General features: G+C 35.9%; 1 protein-coding gene across 1 annotated transcript in view; it reads left to right on the top strand.

Annotated features, from left to right (window-relative positions):
• LOC589560 overlaps nucleotides 1–16614 on the top strand; it is a 33674-nt gene that overhangs the window by 9080 nt on the left and 7980 nt on the right. The window contains exons 13-30 of the mRNA XM_031000377.1: nucleotides 196–732; nucleotides 1264–1578; nucleotides 2014–2115; nucleotides 2508–2861; nucleotides 3418–3516; nucleotides 4017–4246; nucleotides 4795–4942; nucleotides 5444–5560; nucleotides 5962–6060; nucleotides 6866–6961; nucleotides 7619–7723; nucleotides 8229–8345; nucleotides 9258–9386; nucleotides 10462–10935; nucleotides 11535–11648; nucleotides 14966–15304; nucleotides 15905–16015; nucleotides 16419–16605. Coding sequence (XP_030856237.1) covers nucleotides 196–732; nucleotides 1264–1578; nucleotides 2014–2115; nucleotides 2508–2861; nucleotides 3418–3516; nucleotides 4017–4246; nucleotides 4795–4942; nucleotides 5444–5560; nucleotides 5962–6060; nucleotides 6866–6961; nucleotides 7619–7723; nucleotides 8229–8345; nucleotides 9258–9386; nucleotides 10462–10935; nucleotides 11535–11648; nucleotides 14966–15304; nucleotides 15905–16015; nucleotides 16419–16605 — 3673 coding nt within the window. The remainder of the gene's footprint in view (nucleotides 1–195; nucleotides 733–1263; nucleotides 1579–2013; nucleotides 2116–2507; nucleotides 2862–3417; nucleotides 3517–4016; nucleotides 4247–4794; nucleotides 4943–5443; nucleotides 5561–5961; nucleotides 6061–6865; nucleotides 6962–7618; nucleotides 7724–8228; nucleotides 8346–9257; nucleotides 9387–10461; nucleotides 10936–11534; nucleotides 11649–14965; nucleotides 15305–15904; nucleotides 16016–16418; nucleotides 16606–16614) is intronic.

Raw genomic sequence — 16614 nt, 5'->3', positions numbered from 1 at the left:
AAGAAAAATTAGAAATAATATAACAAGCAATATATAATTATTGTATAATTTAAAAACTTGTCCGGAAACGGCTCCATAATTTCAAGGAAGGTTGATAAGTAACTAAACATTCAGCAATTACATTACCTTACTACTAAATATGGAAATACCTGAACCTGAAACTTCTATGATCATTTTATTTGCATCATTTTGCAGCTATGACAGCTTCTGCAAACTCGAATGCTACAACTATGGCTTCGAATGCTACAACGATGGCATCCAATGCTACGACGATGGCGTCGAATGCTACGACGATGGCGTCCAATGCTACGACGATGGCGTCCAATGCTTCGATGGCGTCCAATGCTACGATGGCGTCCTTTGCTACGATGGCGTCCAATGCTACAACGATGACGTCTAATGCTACGATAGCGTCAAATGCTACAACGATGGCGTTGAATGCTACAACGATGGCATCGAATGCTACGATGGCGTCGAATGCTACGATGGCGTCGAATGCTACAACGATGGCATCCAATGCTACGATGGCGTCGAATGCTACTATGGCGTCGAATGCTACGATGGCGTCGAACGCTACGATGGCATCGAATGCTACAACGATGGCGTCGAATGCTACGATGGCATCGAATGCTACAACGATGGCGTCGAATGCTACGATGGCATCGAATGCTACGATGGCGTCGAATGCTACGATAGCGTCGAATGCTTCATCGATGGCATCAAATCCGACAGGTATGGTAAACCAGTATTAAGTTACTTTAGCTATTGGAATATTCTAGTGATTACACACGCATTAAATCATAAACGTTCTCTAAAGTGGTTTTAATTTGTCGAGAAAGATACATTTTAGAATCACGCATGTTATGTTGACTCACCGCTAACAATGGTGGACGTATACTTGCATTCTTCCATGTTCTTTCATTTGTAACTTTGAGTAGCTTGGACCAATCCTGTAACGATGACATTGAATTATCAAAGTAGGATAAACCATTTTGTTAATATAAGATGATTACAATTATGGATGTGCCACTACAATTGACAAGAGTTTGAAAATATATAATGCCAATATAAATGTCCATATGTCGAGCTTAAAAATGTAGTAATGGTAAATCAACTCGTATAAAATGAGTCTATAAAATAAGTGATTATAGTAATTTTGAAAAATGATTTTGGGATCAGAATTAAAGGTGGGTGAAGTTCATTTAAGAAGGATTGCATAATTACATTTTTTACAAAATATACGCATACAATTCAACTATACAGTACCACTGTCGTCTTTCGTCATGGCGGGCGATTCTCTGAACTTGACATACCCGTCAATCATCGACGACAGCGTCAACGAATTTGTGTTCGTGACAAACCAGTCATTTGGGTTCCGCGTTATCTTCCATTCCATCCTTCTGCCGGGCGAGGATGACATCATCATCGTTTCCGATTATGAAACTGTCATCGATTCGTTACAAGGACCTGCTGATGAAGTAGATAACATCTTCATTGCTGGAAACAAGATTCGATTTGCAGTAACGGGTGGGAATGAAACTCGGCTAGAAATTGAAGTCATTTCGATCGACCTAACAGGCAAATATGTGTTTATTACAGATAATGATTGAAAGTCTTAATGGTATACGATATGACCGCTATAAAAAGCAGACCATTTTCCTCGTCACTACTCAATAAGAGTTGTAAAGCTATAATTAAAGGGAAAAGTACCTTATTATATAATGCTATAGGTTGAAATACTGTATGGGCGAGTGTTTGTGTGGTATGGGCGTGCGCGTGTGTGAGTGCCATGTAGTTAAGTAACAACCGATTGAGAAGAAGACAAACAAAATTAATGCGTATATAATTTGTCATCATACGAATGTTGAAAAGTCACTGTATACGTAATTTTGTAATAGTGTTAAATCAAGACAGCGTAGGTACGAAATGAGTGCTATTTTTGTTTATTTGCATAACAATCGTCCAGTCAATTTTGTATATGGCCTTAAATCTTATTTCTCTTCTTCCGTGTAGAAATTCACATCTGCTCTGATCACCGTGGCATCGTCAACCAAACCAAGGTCTGTGACGTCATTGTTGACTGTGCAAGTGGAAGTGATGAACATACAAATTGCTGTAAGACTAATCTCTTGTTTGTAATAAATGATATATAAATATATTTCACTAACAAAAAAGCGATATCACTTCTATTTAAAAAAAAAAAGGAAAGAAAAGAAAGAACGAAATATTGATTGGGAGAAAACAAAGCGAGATGGGGAGAGGGAGTGGGTGAGAAATAAAGAGACAAAAAAGATGGACAGAAAATGGAGAGGAGAGAACCTAGGAGAAAGGGGAGGGGATCGTTTTTTATATATATTTTGTTAACTTCACACTTCATTTTAACCAGGATTCTTTGTCCCATACATGCATGCCATACTTCATAAATGACGATAATGGCTCCATTGATGAAAAAGTAGAAATGTAAAGAGAGGTTTACTGTATAATGTTTGGTCGTTCCATTTACTCAGCTACCATTTTGCTGGCTCCTATGCAAAGCCTGAAGCTGAGCTCTTTCAACTACCGGAGCGATCTAGCCTTCTACACCACGTCCAGTTGGAGGGTCGCATCGATAGACCCCTCCTTCGCATTGGTTGTCCGAATGGAATCAATCCACCTCGATTACTTTGACTCGCTCGTTGTACTATCCGTTGGTGAGGTCCACAACCAGAGCGGTAACGTATGGACCATCGAAGGCGAGCTTGATCAGGAATGGAATGAGGCTGCTGATAAGGTGTTCAAAGGAGGGCAGGTTTTGGTAACATTCCAGTCCCTAGGAGGCCAAAGAGGTTTCGAGTTGGACATTGTATCAGTACCACTTGAAGGTAAACATTATTTATTCATTTAAATACGTATACATTCGTTTACAGTTAAAGAGAAGTATGAGTTCGGGGAAGAGATGAAAAATACTTTTTGAGCATTACTCATTCTTATTATGCAAGTGTGGAAGAACATCAGTTAAAACATGTTCCCTGAAAAGCATGGCTCTTTAAATGCCTTCATATTCTAAATATGCATGTAAAATCGTAAAAATCGGGGGCCGGCTTTTTACGCCACGTTGTCGTGTAGTCCCATATACATCTTTCTGTGCAAGTGCTTGTAACTTCACCAAGACTTGGCCACATTTCTTATCATTTTGATGATTCCAGAACCTTGCAATACACACAAATTCTTATATGCTAGATGATCAACCTTTTCTGGTCGGTTCCACACCGTTTCTTTCACAATGGAATCGCATGACCAGAACTCAACTTCATCTTTAAAGAACACCTTCATTATTCAAAAGATATATTGTATTGTGTGGTATTGTATTAAACATTGTCGATATAATTGTCTTATACTTTTAACTATTTCTACAAACTAAATTATTTTATAAAACAGACATACTTGGCTGTAATGATGCTGACAAGGTTGTAATGAGACAGAACATCTGCGATGGAAATGTCGATTGCCCGGAACTTGATGACGAGATACAATGTGGTAATATTTAAGGTTGCTATTATCAACCATCATTTTTAAAATCTCAATCTGTCTTTCTTTCTTCCTCCTCTGTCCATTTTATTTTTCCTACTCTTTTTATTCTTCTCTCGAGGTCCCCCCTCTCTCTATATACGCACACATTCATACTCGCTGACTCTCCATCGCTTTCGCCCCTCTCTCACTCTCGCGCTCTCTCTCTTTCTCTCTTTCACATAGTACCATTTTCCTATTTGTTGAAACTCTTTAGGTGAATAGATCATGTTGTGGAATTAACCAGACCATTTTATACACCTTTTGCTATCTATTTCAAAATCTATGATTAAGTTTCTCCCACCCTCTCTCAAAGATTGGTCATGGGCTATTGATTTGTCATACTGAGCAAGCTGCCATGTGAATTGTTATGTATATCTGTGCTCGGGAAATGAGATATTGATGGTAAGATTAAAAGTATAGTTTTTTTAGAATGTTTAATAACAATTTCCCACTCATCTTTGGCACAGAAACGACCAACATCACAGAGTTATCATTTGGACAAATACTGACAATCGAATCGCGTGGATACCCCAATGCTATCACGACACCTCGCCCATTCTACCAGACGTGGGCTATCCGAACGAAGGATGAATCACGCATCCAGATACACATTGACCATCTCGTTCTCGAGGAGGAAGATGCCTTCGCAATCGGAACAGGTCTTGATTCAAGGGACGAGTCGTCGATCATTTATGAGGTTCGTAATAAGATGATTATGATGACGACACTGGTATATGAATTTAGATAATCATTATTATAACCTATATTATGAACTCAAGCGTAACATACTTTTATCTGTTTAGAAGCCTATTTTGGGAATATATAATAAGGGTGTCGGAAATCAAAGGATTTACGTCATGGTAGTGAAACCACCTATAATATAATCTTACCAATTTTAAAAATTTGTATACGTCGGCATATGCTGGCTAAATCGTCAAGGTGTGACAGGTCCATAAAAGTTGAATTGACTGCATTCATACTCTATAAGTGATTCATCTAAGCTTCATGAATGGAGACCTTTTTTGTGGTATTTTTAATACGAAATTGATATTGTAAAAAACAATTTGACTTGTTCCCTGTTTGTCACAAGGTTGGCCCTCTTTTTTGTTTCATCGCATTTGTTCAGGACTTTACCTAAACATTTCCCGCAAATTCTTTACGATTTACAATTTGAGAGTTTCACAATTTGATATTTACAATATTTTTCCATTAAACCTATAACAATTGAATATTCAATGAAACAAGGTTTCAGACACAGATGCTTTAAACGGGTCGAGTACGGATATTCGACCTCAGGGAACCAAGTTATGGATCGGCATTAAACGGTTTTCTTCAACCACGACATATCCACTCAGTTTTTCTTTTGAAGTTACTGCCGTGGAAAACTATACATGTGAGTATGTACCCTGATTAATTCTACTATTTTACTGTCACTGCTGCTACTACTACTTCAACCACTACTTATACACGAATAGTAGTACTACTAGTTAAAGAAGAGGTAGCATTAGTAGTATACTACTGTTCCATATTGTTGCTGCTGCTACTACTGCTGCTGGCCTACTACCATAACCACTTTTATATCCTCCTCCTCCAAGAGACTTGTTTTTCCAACTCTCATAAACGCCGAATATACGCCTATGGAGACGGGACTATGAGAGTTTTGGAAATTAATTCTCCGTGGTACCAGAGTCTTTTTATTATGGGAAACACTTTTAAAGAGAAGAAACGAAAAATTGAATAATTTGAATTATATTTTAGCAAACAACAACAGATACATCCTTTATTGATCACAAAGGTGAATACAAAAAAACAAATAGCAAGATGCATTATATATACTTATAATATAATAAAAAGAGTATAAATATGATAATTGTTATACTTCTGAAATCGAAAGATACTTGCCCAGCTGGACAACTGAGCTGTGGAGATATCTTCCTTCAATGTTTTATCTCGGACTACCTCTGTGACGGGACTCCTGATTGTACCAACGGCTTCGATGAAGAAGATTGTGGTAAAGTTTGTCCTCTTCTTTGTATGTCTATATCTCATAACGGTTGTTAATATTCAGTGGTGAGGTATCAAGCATGGATAAGGCCTCGGTCTATGCCTTTAAATGGCTTCTAGAGAAGAAATGGGATATGTCAAGAGTGTTGAGATTATTACCAGCATTCATAACTCGAGTTAGCGTTGTTCGAGATATTGTGGGAACACCGGCATCGGGTTTAATATCGTTTATCTTTCTATTTTTGTAGCTTATAGCCATTGATTGCATAAGAAATGAAACGGACTAATATAGAAAACACTGTGTCCTGTGACTTGTTACCTGGCCAGACTGCTATTTTCAAAATCACCCATTTAAACATATTTAAAGAGTTTGATAGATTTGCCTAGCTTGTTGATCTTTCTCCACAGAGTGTTCGGCTGACGGTTTAATCAAGTGCGAACAAAAAAATGAGTGCTACTTCCGCAAATCCTTTTGCGACGGGTCGGGAGTATGCGATTACAACTGTAGTAAGTTTATATACTCGTATAATATACGGCTTGTATTTATTTTAACATTTTTTTTACCATCCAATGCAGCAATGTAATTCAAGAAAAGAAACACTGACAAGAATAACGCTTGAAACATCTTTACAAAAAATGGATAAAGACTTGTGAATTGCCAGTTTGGGATTACAAATACCCGACAAATAAGGGGTAGCTAAATATTTTACGTTTGGTAAAGGCAGACTTTACTCCTTCAGCTAGAAGGGATTAGACCACCCAGCGAGCCAGCGAGGTCACTGTGACAGGTGGCTATCTCATTAACTCAGCTCTCATTTAACATAAGAAAAAGAGGATCATGGGCGACCAACAGGCACCGATTGTGGAAGTTTTCTATATAGAGGGAGCAAGTAGCTACAAGTAGGAGTAGACAGTGTGCCTTTAATGTAACCGATATTGTTTTGACGAAATAAAACATAGAATGTGCACCGGAGACCAAGAAAGTTGCAAGACATTTTCAGAAAGAATCACCAAGTTCGACTTAATTAAAGGAAGGATGGAGCAAGTGCATGGCCTATTTAGAAGTACTACTTGAACGTGAATTAATTGATCTCTAAAAATCAAACACAACTTGAATTTTGGCCATTTGGGATATCGTATCAGACTGGAATTTTTTTTTTGTGATGCTATTGGTCGATTAGACTACTTTACGCTAAAAGTCGATAATCGAGTTACAGTTTGCAGTCTGCTTGTAAGACTCTTTATAGAGAGGGAAATGATAATAGGCCCTAACAATTATTTACACCTTTTGGTTTATTCTCATGTCACATAGCATTTGAATGTAAAAACGGACACAGAGTGACTTCTCAGTTTGTTTGTGACGGGTTCGATGATTGTGGAGACTCTACTGATGAACAACAGAATTGCGGTAAGCAGCTATATATCAAACAGAAATTTACACATTTACCTTGGTAGAATAATTTTACTGGAGTGTATGTTAATTAAACAGCAATATATAGAAGTGGGAAGTATAGCCTTGTATCGTGTTTGAAATATGGTCGATTAAAAATGCAAACATAATGATTATTATGAATATTATTTTCAATACTATATCCGCAATGAGTTTTATATTTAGCATTATAATGATTATGTTTTCACAAGTGGGGCCGTCGCTATTTAAAGAGCGAGGGGTGGCAAATTAGCTGTCGCTAAACCTTCCATCACGTGAAATTCTTTTTGAAACATGGATATATTCCTGGGTTGGCGCAATTGATTATGCGGCTTGCTATACGAAGTGTCAATATGAATGCAAAGGACAGTCGCAGGTTCGCAGGGGATTGAGACAAGGTTTGTGATTTATCTTGAGAAAATAAAGTCGATGTAGAAGAAACGGTGAAACATCAAAATATAAATACAATAATCCATATTGGACATTAACTTGACTCATAACGTGCAGCCCGTATTGTTGGATCAACCTCCATTAGTCACAATTCAAATAAATTCAATTCTGTCACAGACAGTTTTGGAGTTGTTTTACAATGGTCATTTCCCCCCTCATATACTTTCTCTTCTCTGGTTTATCCAGAATGTGCCTCGGTTCGGTACGACTGTGGAGAGCGGTGTATTCCTAAGAACAATGTATGTAATGGATACATTGACTGTGCAGATGGGAGTGATGAAACCGACTGCAGTATGTATATCTCATGATCACTTTTATTCATATCATACATAAAAGAGAGTGTTTCTTTCCATAAGTGCTCAACTAATAAAGTCTATATATTGAGCGAAAAGTACCATTTCTTCCAATATCATAGACACCTGTCTATGTTATTCTTCGTTGTAAATAGAGGCCATCGTCAGGGGCATTTTCGTACTTTTGTAACAACGGACCCAATACTTTCCTTTAATATAACTACAATTTTATCCTAAGAACTTCCCCAACCATGATAGTATTATCCTGGTAGTTGGGTACGGTTGGCTGAATGCTGCTTTCTGTTCATCACTGTACCTCCCTGTTCTATACTATATTAGCGGTTTCCTATTTCGTTTTATAGAGAATAATGAATCATTCACTCATAGTTTGACACTCATACAAAGATATATGTGTGTGTTTTTAGTTTTAAGTGAATTATATTTCGTTCCTGACGTATGTCATAAGGGATTTTTGTTATTGTCTCCTCACTTTCAAAACTCAGCATGTCAGAATTATGAGTTCGAGTGTGATAATGGAAAGTGTACTCCATTCTGGAATCTCTGCAATAGTGAGGATGACTGTGGTGACAATACGGATGAAATCGAAGCAAATTGCCGATGTAAGTCATTTACTCATATACCTTCTGTTTAGATACAAAACCCTTAGTTATATTATTTCAAATTTATATTAGTCGATAAAGGTAGCATTGCCTTAATGTAGTATGATAGGAGTCATGTGCTACATGTTTATAATGTTCATATATCCCATTATGCCTGTTTTGTATATAAATATAACTCTAATCGTAGACATCTGTTTATTCTTTCTTCTTATGATTTTGATTTCAGTTGATCCATTTAATAGATATGACCCGTAGCGGTTCTAGAGGGGATGGGTTGAAGGGGAGGCTCATGCCCTCCAAAAGAAAACCCCTTCAAGCCCCCTAACTTTTTGACAACTATTGAATTTAAACGAGGCACATGTACAAAAAAAATGAACTCAAGAATCCCTAAGCCCCCCACCCCCCAAAAAAATGTATTCATGTAGAACCACTCCTGATTATTATTATATCGCTTTAATAGTTATAGATCATTTATTTTAGTACGTGACAAGATCCAATGTTAAATATATGTTCAATTGTGTTTACTTCAAAATCTCTTGCAAGTAAAATAATATATACGATAACAGAACCATAGTAGCTTGAGCATATAACTGTAGGACATGACTGTGAAATAAAATCGAAGTGCATGAATATATATAACAAAAGGAATGAACTACTAACCTTACAGAGGTTTATAAAAAGAAGACCAATGTTATAGATGACATAAAATGTTGTCTACGTGGGCACTTTAAGATTATTGGTTGGCTTTTTTAAGGAGATAGACCTAGTTAACCTTATTCCATTTTGTATATATTTTTGATTTTATTTTTCCTCACTCTTTTAATTTTCAATTTTCTGAGTAAAATCTGAAATAAGATTTTAAAATGGAATTTGTCGATATGAACAATTATCAATTTATCCTCCTTTATATAGATTGTAACGGAAACTACCATCAATGTCGAGATTTCTCTTTCTGTATTATGCGTTCTCAAGTCTGTGATGGAAACCTTAATTGTGTGGATGGCAGTGACGAGATCGGTTGCCCTTCGTCTTTAACTGCAGGTTTGCTTTATGATCTTAAACAAACTAGAGAGTGTGTGCGTGTTTGTGTGTGAGAGAGAGAGTCATTAACTGCAGGTTTGCTTTCATGATCTTAAACAAACTAGAGAGTGTGCGCGTGTGCGTATGTGTGAGAGAGAGTTATTAACTGCAGGTTTGCTTTCATGATCTTAAACAAACTAGAAAGTGTGCGCGTGTGCGTATGTGTGAGAGAGAGTCATTAACTGCAGGTTTGCTTTCATGATGTTAAACAAACTAGAAAGTGTGCGCGTGTGCGTATGTGTGAGAGAGAGTCATTAACTGCAGGTTTGCTTTCATGATCTTAAACAAACTAGAGAGTGTGTGCGTGTTTGTGTGTGAGAGAGAGAGTCATTAACTGCAGGTGTGCTTTCATGATCTTAAACAAACTAGAAAGTGTGCGCGTGTGCGTATGTGTGAGAGAGAGTCATTAACTGCAGGTTTGCTTTCATGATCTTAAACAAACTAGAAAGTGTGCGCGTGTGCGTATATGTGAGAGAGAGAGTCATTAACTGCAGGTTTGCTTTCATGATCTTAAACAAACTAGAGAGTGTGTGCGTGTTTGTGTGTGAGAGAGAGAGAGTCATTAACTGCAGGTTTGCTTTCATGATCTTAAACAAACTAGAGAGTGTGCGCGTGTGCGTGTGTGTGAGAGAGAGAGAGGATAGAGAGAGAGCGGGGAAGGGTGTGGGAACCGTAAAATGGTTTCTGTATTCTCAAGACCTTGCTTTAAATATAATAATAAAACATGGTATAACATTACGTATTATTGAGTTTATGTTATAACGTTACATTTATCTCTGAAAAGTTAAGTGTATTATGTGCTGGAAAGTAAGTGTAATACTGAAAAGAAGAAGAAGAAGGCTATTTTGCAATATCTGTCTCTGTCGCATTTTCAAGGCTTATGGCAATAATAGACCAGAAAAGATTATGGTGTTCTATGATACATTCATCTAGAAGAAGACATAGATCATCACTGTAGAGATGTCCTGGCGTATTTCAAAGGGGAGTTGTCCAGATACACATACATAAATATTATATGTGGTATTTTGACCAACAGATGATGCTGATGATGTGATATGGCTCAATAACACCAACGAGTGTCATACACTGACATTCGGCACCAATGGAACCAACTCTAGTAACAGTGGAATGGAGGAGTATACATGGCTAATCATCGCCAAACATGAAGACGGTGGTGGTATCAGTCTCAATGTTGACCATTCCTTGCTCCGAGATGAAGCGGACTTCTTGGATCTCATCGTCGGTTTCCCTGAGGCTGAGCCGTTATACCGATTTATGCTTACCGGAGTCGATAGAAATGTCTCGAGTTTAAAAAACAGCACGGCATCCAGCTCACTGAATACAACACGGATGTCCTCATCCTTTGTGGAGATTTGTGGCAACTCATCCACTCCTAATTCTCAAGACCTCTTATACCTAAATGTATCCAGGATTTTATTAAGATTAACAGTTGGGCCAAACTTAACGGATGTGCATTTTTTAATGCAGCTTGCCTCGACTCACTTCGGAGGTAAGAAAAGAAAAGCCAAATGTATCAGAAAGGAACACCAACCCTTGATGTATAACCCGAGATATATGAAAAGTATTATCGACCGGGAGTATAATGATTACGTCTAGACCAAAGTGTCATCTGCATGGCATTAAAAGGACAGGGTGTGTCCCTTTAGCAGGATGAAAATATAAACTTGTGTAAACCAGACGTAATACCAACTTAAAACTCCTCTTAAAAGATTAGAACTGGTGATTGCCTCTATGTGGAATTATAACGACAGTTAGCAAATTTGTCGGTTAAAGAAATTTGTATATATTCAGGTTCTGTTAGAAACATATTATGGAAATCAATTACATATTTGCATCATCAGGACGGTATCATGATCAGTGTAAACATGTTTTTCTGTTCGCAGGAGCTCTTTCAGGATCTGGTGTCGTATAAGTGCGATTTACTCACAGTGATATTAATGTAATTATTTTAATTTTTTCATCAGAGTTCTTTCTCACTTTACCAGAGCACTTTTGGAGGTTTCCGATGACTTTATTAAAACACTTTGCTTGTTGTGAAGGTGTGGATTTCACGCAGACGTCTTGCTAATTTGATTCTTCTCATTTCAGACAAGTTTTTTGAATGTTCCAAGAACATAGTTATTCCATCACACCAGGTATGTGACAACACAACGGATTGCCCATTTGGCGAGGATGAAAATGTAGACGGGTGCACAATATCTGGTGAGCCTGACATTAAAAGATTTAATTTTACTATTATATCGATATTCTTGTGAAGGAAGTTTTATAAACTTTCGTTTTAATAATTTGTTTTAATCTCTTACTGGTAATGATTTCTGAGACACGCTTTGAATATTTGTTTATACAGTTTTTAATATATTTTACATGAATAATTCATCTACGTCTCTAACTGACGCTCCCTTATTTGTTTTGGTTTGATATAGCTATGCTGTTCTGCTTGAGGGACATATATTTTTATTTAATTATGAGTTTTAAATGTTTTACAGTTAAGATGGAGTAATAGAAATGATTTGACTACAAATTGTTGATTTAAAGTGGATAAAGTGATTATCTTCAGTTTTTAAGGGTATAAAAGCAATGTAAACACACTGTAAAAAAAGAATTTGTTCATTGGTAATTTTTACGTATTTTTTCCATGTAGAATTTACTTGAAAACATTAGTTTTGCCACTTACGCACTAAATTTAAGTCTTGCTAACTCAAACTTTCAATTTAGTAGAACACACGTGGAATATTTAAGTAAAATCAAATACATAAGAACTTTAAGTAATTTCAGCTTGTATTAATTTAGTAATTTTAACTAAAAATCAGAAATTATACGTATTACTCAAACAATTTATGTTAATTATTCTTATCTTTTTAAAGTAAGGACCGATGCAGTGCGTAATAGAAATATTTACATAATTTATGAATATTCATTAAGACCAAATTAAACTCTTTTTTAAATAAAACAATTCTTTTTTGTGGTTGAATGAAAATTTAAGGACTTTAAAACATTTACTAATTCATTTAACATGGCTAAGCAAAGACAAGACAATTTTTAACTGTTACCCAGTTCAAAACAAATCAAAACTTGATATTTCAGGAAATTGTCAACCAATTTTCCTTTTAAGATGCTACGATCAAGTACGAAGTAGTGTTAGTGATTAGTGATTAATCTTAAATAGAAGTAGTTTGATTTGATTGATTTGATTGATTTGATTTTATTTATTCATCATCAATAACATCAGTGATTAAACATTTGAATACATCGTGAATGGTACATGTTCATAAATGAATATTATAGATCATATTAAAGAAAAACCTAACAAAGTATTGATATGCTAGACATATGTCTTTTCTCATAGAATATAGAAGGTGATGAAAAGGAGCCAAATAATAGCACATGTGCTAGTCGAGTCTGGCCCCTGTTCTTAGCACACACTTGGCAAAAATAAATATATCATTATCAAAAAATAAAACTTGACAGTAGAAGTATACATGTTGAGTAATACCGTAGCACAATTTCTACACTCCAAATATAATTATGAAGAGGATATACCAGGTTAAAAAGTCATAGATACATGTATCTACAGATTATTTATACAAAAAATTGCATTTTTTTGACAAAAAAAAACAACAAAAATGTAATATGGAGATTATTTACAATATATACATGTGTACTTGCATAATTCAATCACTTATTCATCAAGTAATCGTTGAGATGTTTACGAAAAGTGTTTCTAGACCCTTTGTTTTTTATTTCATCGGGAAGTTCATTCCATAATCGGGTTCCTACACAAGTTACTGAAAATTTGCCTTGTGTTGTTTTATACAGTGGTATACGTAGATGGCCCTTTTCTCTTTTTCTTGTATTGTATCTATGCTCAATTTTATCACAATAATCCGTCAAACAGTGAGGTAAATTATTATGTACTAGGTCATACATAAATGTACATAGAGACAACTCATAGAACTTGTTAATATCTAAGATTTTCAATTCGTAAAACAATGGTGCTGAACGACTCATAAAATGGCTAAATGTGATTGTCCGTATGGCCATCTTCTGTGTATACAGTATGCAATTTAAGTGAGACTTGTAAGTGCTCCCCCACACTTCAATTCCGTATGATATATGAGGTTGAATAAAGGTTTTATACAACAACACTAGGATATTTCTAGGCACAAAATGCCGTAAGCGGAAGAGGATTCCTACTTTTTGTCTGATGCATTTATTAACCATTTGTATGTGGGGTTTCCAAGTCAAGTGTTTATCAATCTTTATCCCAACAAAGAGCGAAGAATCAACTTCTATTATTTCAGCTTCTGATATAGCCAGTTGCCCTTGAACATTAATCTGCCGTCTCTGGTTTCTTATTAGCATATAACTCGTCTTTTGTAAATTAATTGTCAGTTTATTAGCATTACACCAGTCTGAAACAATTTGAAGATTTGTGTTCACTTCAGTCATATCAATTTCTTTTTGCCCTTCAGGAAATGTATGGAATAAGTTTGAGTCATCCGCAAAGAGTCGAAAGTTAAAGTAACGTGTAGCAAATGGCATATCATTAATATAAAGTAGGAAAAGCGTTGGGCCTAGGACAGAGCCTTGCGGTACACCACATGTTAAAGGCAGCATGGGAGATGTTACATTTCCGTACTGTACAAATTGAAATCTTCTATAAAAATAGTCCTTAAACCACTGTAATGCTATTCCTCGTATTCCATAGTGTGAAAGTTTGCTGTATAAAATATCATGATTAATTGTATCAAATGCTTTCTTAAAGTCTACAAATATCCCAAGTGTGATTCTTCCCTCATCCATTGAATTCCTCAAAGTGTTAACTAAATTTATCATTGACAATTTTGTACTGTATTTTTTACGGAAGCCATACTGGTGCTCATATAATACATGATTTTTTTCAAGAAAGTCAAGAAGCCTATTTTTTACAATTTTTTTTTTTTTTAGTGAATGATTAGTGGATGTTACTTGTTAGATTAGATGGGTACCAAATCGTGCAATATGTAATCCTATCATAGCTTTTTTTTAATTATCTAAAATGATTACAATACTTAAATTATTTACGTTAATGTAACTCGATTTAACTGAGTAAAAATTTATTCAGCAAAATAAGTAAATTCTACTTAAGATGCCGTAGGTAATATGTACTTAATAAAAATAAGGCAATTCTTTTCCTCAATTTTATTGAGTTATTTCGACTATTATTTTTTTACAGTGCATATTGAAGCAATATGTAAGAAAGAAAGTCTGTTTGTAGGAAATTGTCCGTAATCCTATTTCGCGATCTTTCCTTTAAATTGCAAATCCTGGTGTTTGTGTGTGTGTGTTTGTGTTTTTTCTTCATTAAAGACAATATTAATAACTTTGTTGCTACTAAACTGCTGTTAAGTTTCTCCTCTCTACTTATTTTATTCGCCCTCATATACTTCCCATACCATACCATGTACAGATGGATTCATCTATTTCTCCTGACATCCAAATTCAGTCGAATGTGCATGTTTTGCTTTTATTCTCTTCAGTAAATCTAGTCTACGGCACCCAGTCCGAAATATTTCTTTCAAATACCACCTTGGATCCGAACTTCAGAGACGGAGAAGCTGTATGGATAATTCACAATGCACCAAATACCACGGGTATCAAAGTAGATATCAATCAATTCATCCTAGCAGAGGGGAGTAATATGACGATAGGACTGGGAGATGATAGGAATAAGTATGATTCTCCCGCCGTCGTTCTCACCGGGATGTCAGCTCCAAAACATGTCTTGCTCAGATCTGAATCTATTTGGTTACACGTACACAAAGCTATCAATTCTTCTGGCTCCTTTCAGCTGCTGATATATCCACAAAATATTACAGGTATGGTGTTGTGTGTGATATAAATGTCTTTAAATAAATTTCTTTATCCTATGCATTAGTCTTTAAGAAAGTCGAAGTTTGTCAAGATAACTTTGAGCTCAACCTCAAACTCACAGTCCTGACCAGCGATGTTGTTGGTAGTGCATGGTGAGAAATAGAGGCTGTAGACACTGTTTTTATATCTACCCTTAACAGTAACTTTTTTAAATCTTAAATTAATCTGGAGTTATGGATTGATTGAAACGTATCATTCTCAACAAACTTTGTATACGCTAAACGGTACTTGCACTGGCAGTAAAAATCGTCACTTATTATCAGCTAAAGTGTAGGTTGTTGACGCTATACTATTGTATACTATTGTTGTTGATGTATACTATGGAAAATGTCTATAAATTACGTTACTTACGGAGGTTGGTATATGGCAGAAGGTCCTCCTTGTGTTATATAGGCCTATAAGTATTTACGTCTATTATTTAACTTGACCATGGCATATTTTGTATATCGTATTTTGAAATAGAAATCTTAAAATGCAATATTCAACGCTTCAAGGGTCTATCGCATTCCAAAACAATCTGTCTTATAATCCAAATTCTTTGACAGATGAACTATTTTTGTGCAGTCAGGGTTTAGTCAACCTCAGCGATGAAGCTGTATGTGATCAAACGAGGCATTGCATTGACGATAATGATGAATATGCATGCTTTACCACACGTAAGTATATCAAACAAACCCATACTTTCATCTATTTCTGCCGAAAGCATTTCCCTATTTTACAGTATGGTGTATCCAGCATACTTTGCATCTAGCAAAATATGCCTGCCCTTTTTGGAGGGTCAGGGAAAAAACAAAAACATTCATGTATTTAAGTTATTTGCGGAACGATATTAATTTTCAGAACCATAATGTTATTTCCTTATTTACATGGACAACCTCTAGAAAAAAAAGGAAATGTAATGAAAATGTGATGAAAATTATTTTGCATGCTTATCGCATTATTTGAACCTGAATGAGATTGCATGTCACTCTCGCAAAATGTATACATATAACCAACAATTTATGCAAATGTTATTCATAATGATGAATGAGTTTTGTCCAAAACCCATTAAATGGATAGCAAAATATGAAGGGTGTGGTCTCCGGCCCGCATTGATGAACCAACGCGTTGTACATGGAGATGACGTAACAGTCCTCGGACAATGGCCCTGGCAGATCGTCTTGTATAAATACGAGCGTCCAATTTTCAATTGTGGTGGCAGCATTATTTTTCCCGAATGGATCATCACAGCAGCTCACTGCGTTAAGTAAGTGAA

Source organism: Strongylocentrotus purpuratus, unplaced genomic scaffold (assembly GCF_000002235.5).
Source record: "Strongylocentrotus purpuratus isolate Spur 01 unplaced genomic scaffold, Spur_5.0 spur5_scaffold_6, whole genome shotgun sequence".
In the NCBI taxonomy this organism is placed as follows: Eukaryota; Metazoa; Echinodermata; class Echinoidea; order Camarodonta; family Strongylocentrotidae; genus Strongylocentrotus; species Strongylocentrotus purpuratus.
Note: the sequence above shows the minus strand (reverse complement) of the source record. Positions and strands in the feature narration are given on the sequence as shown.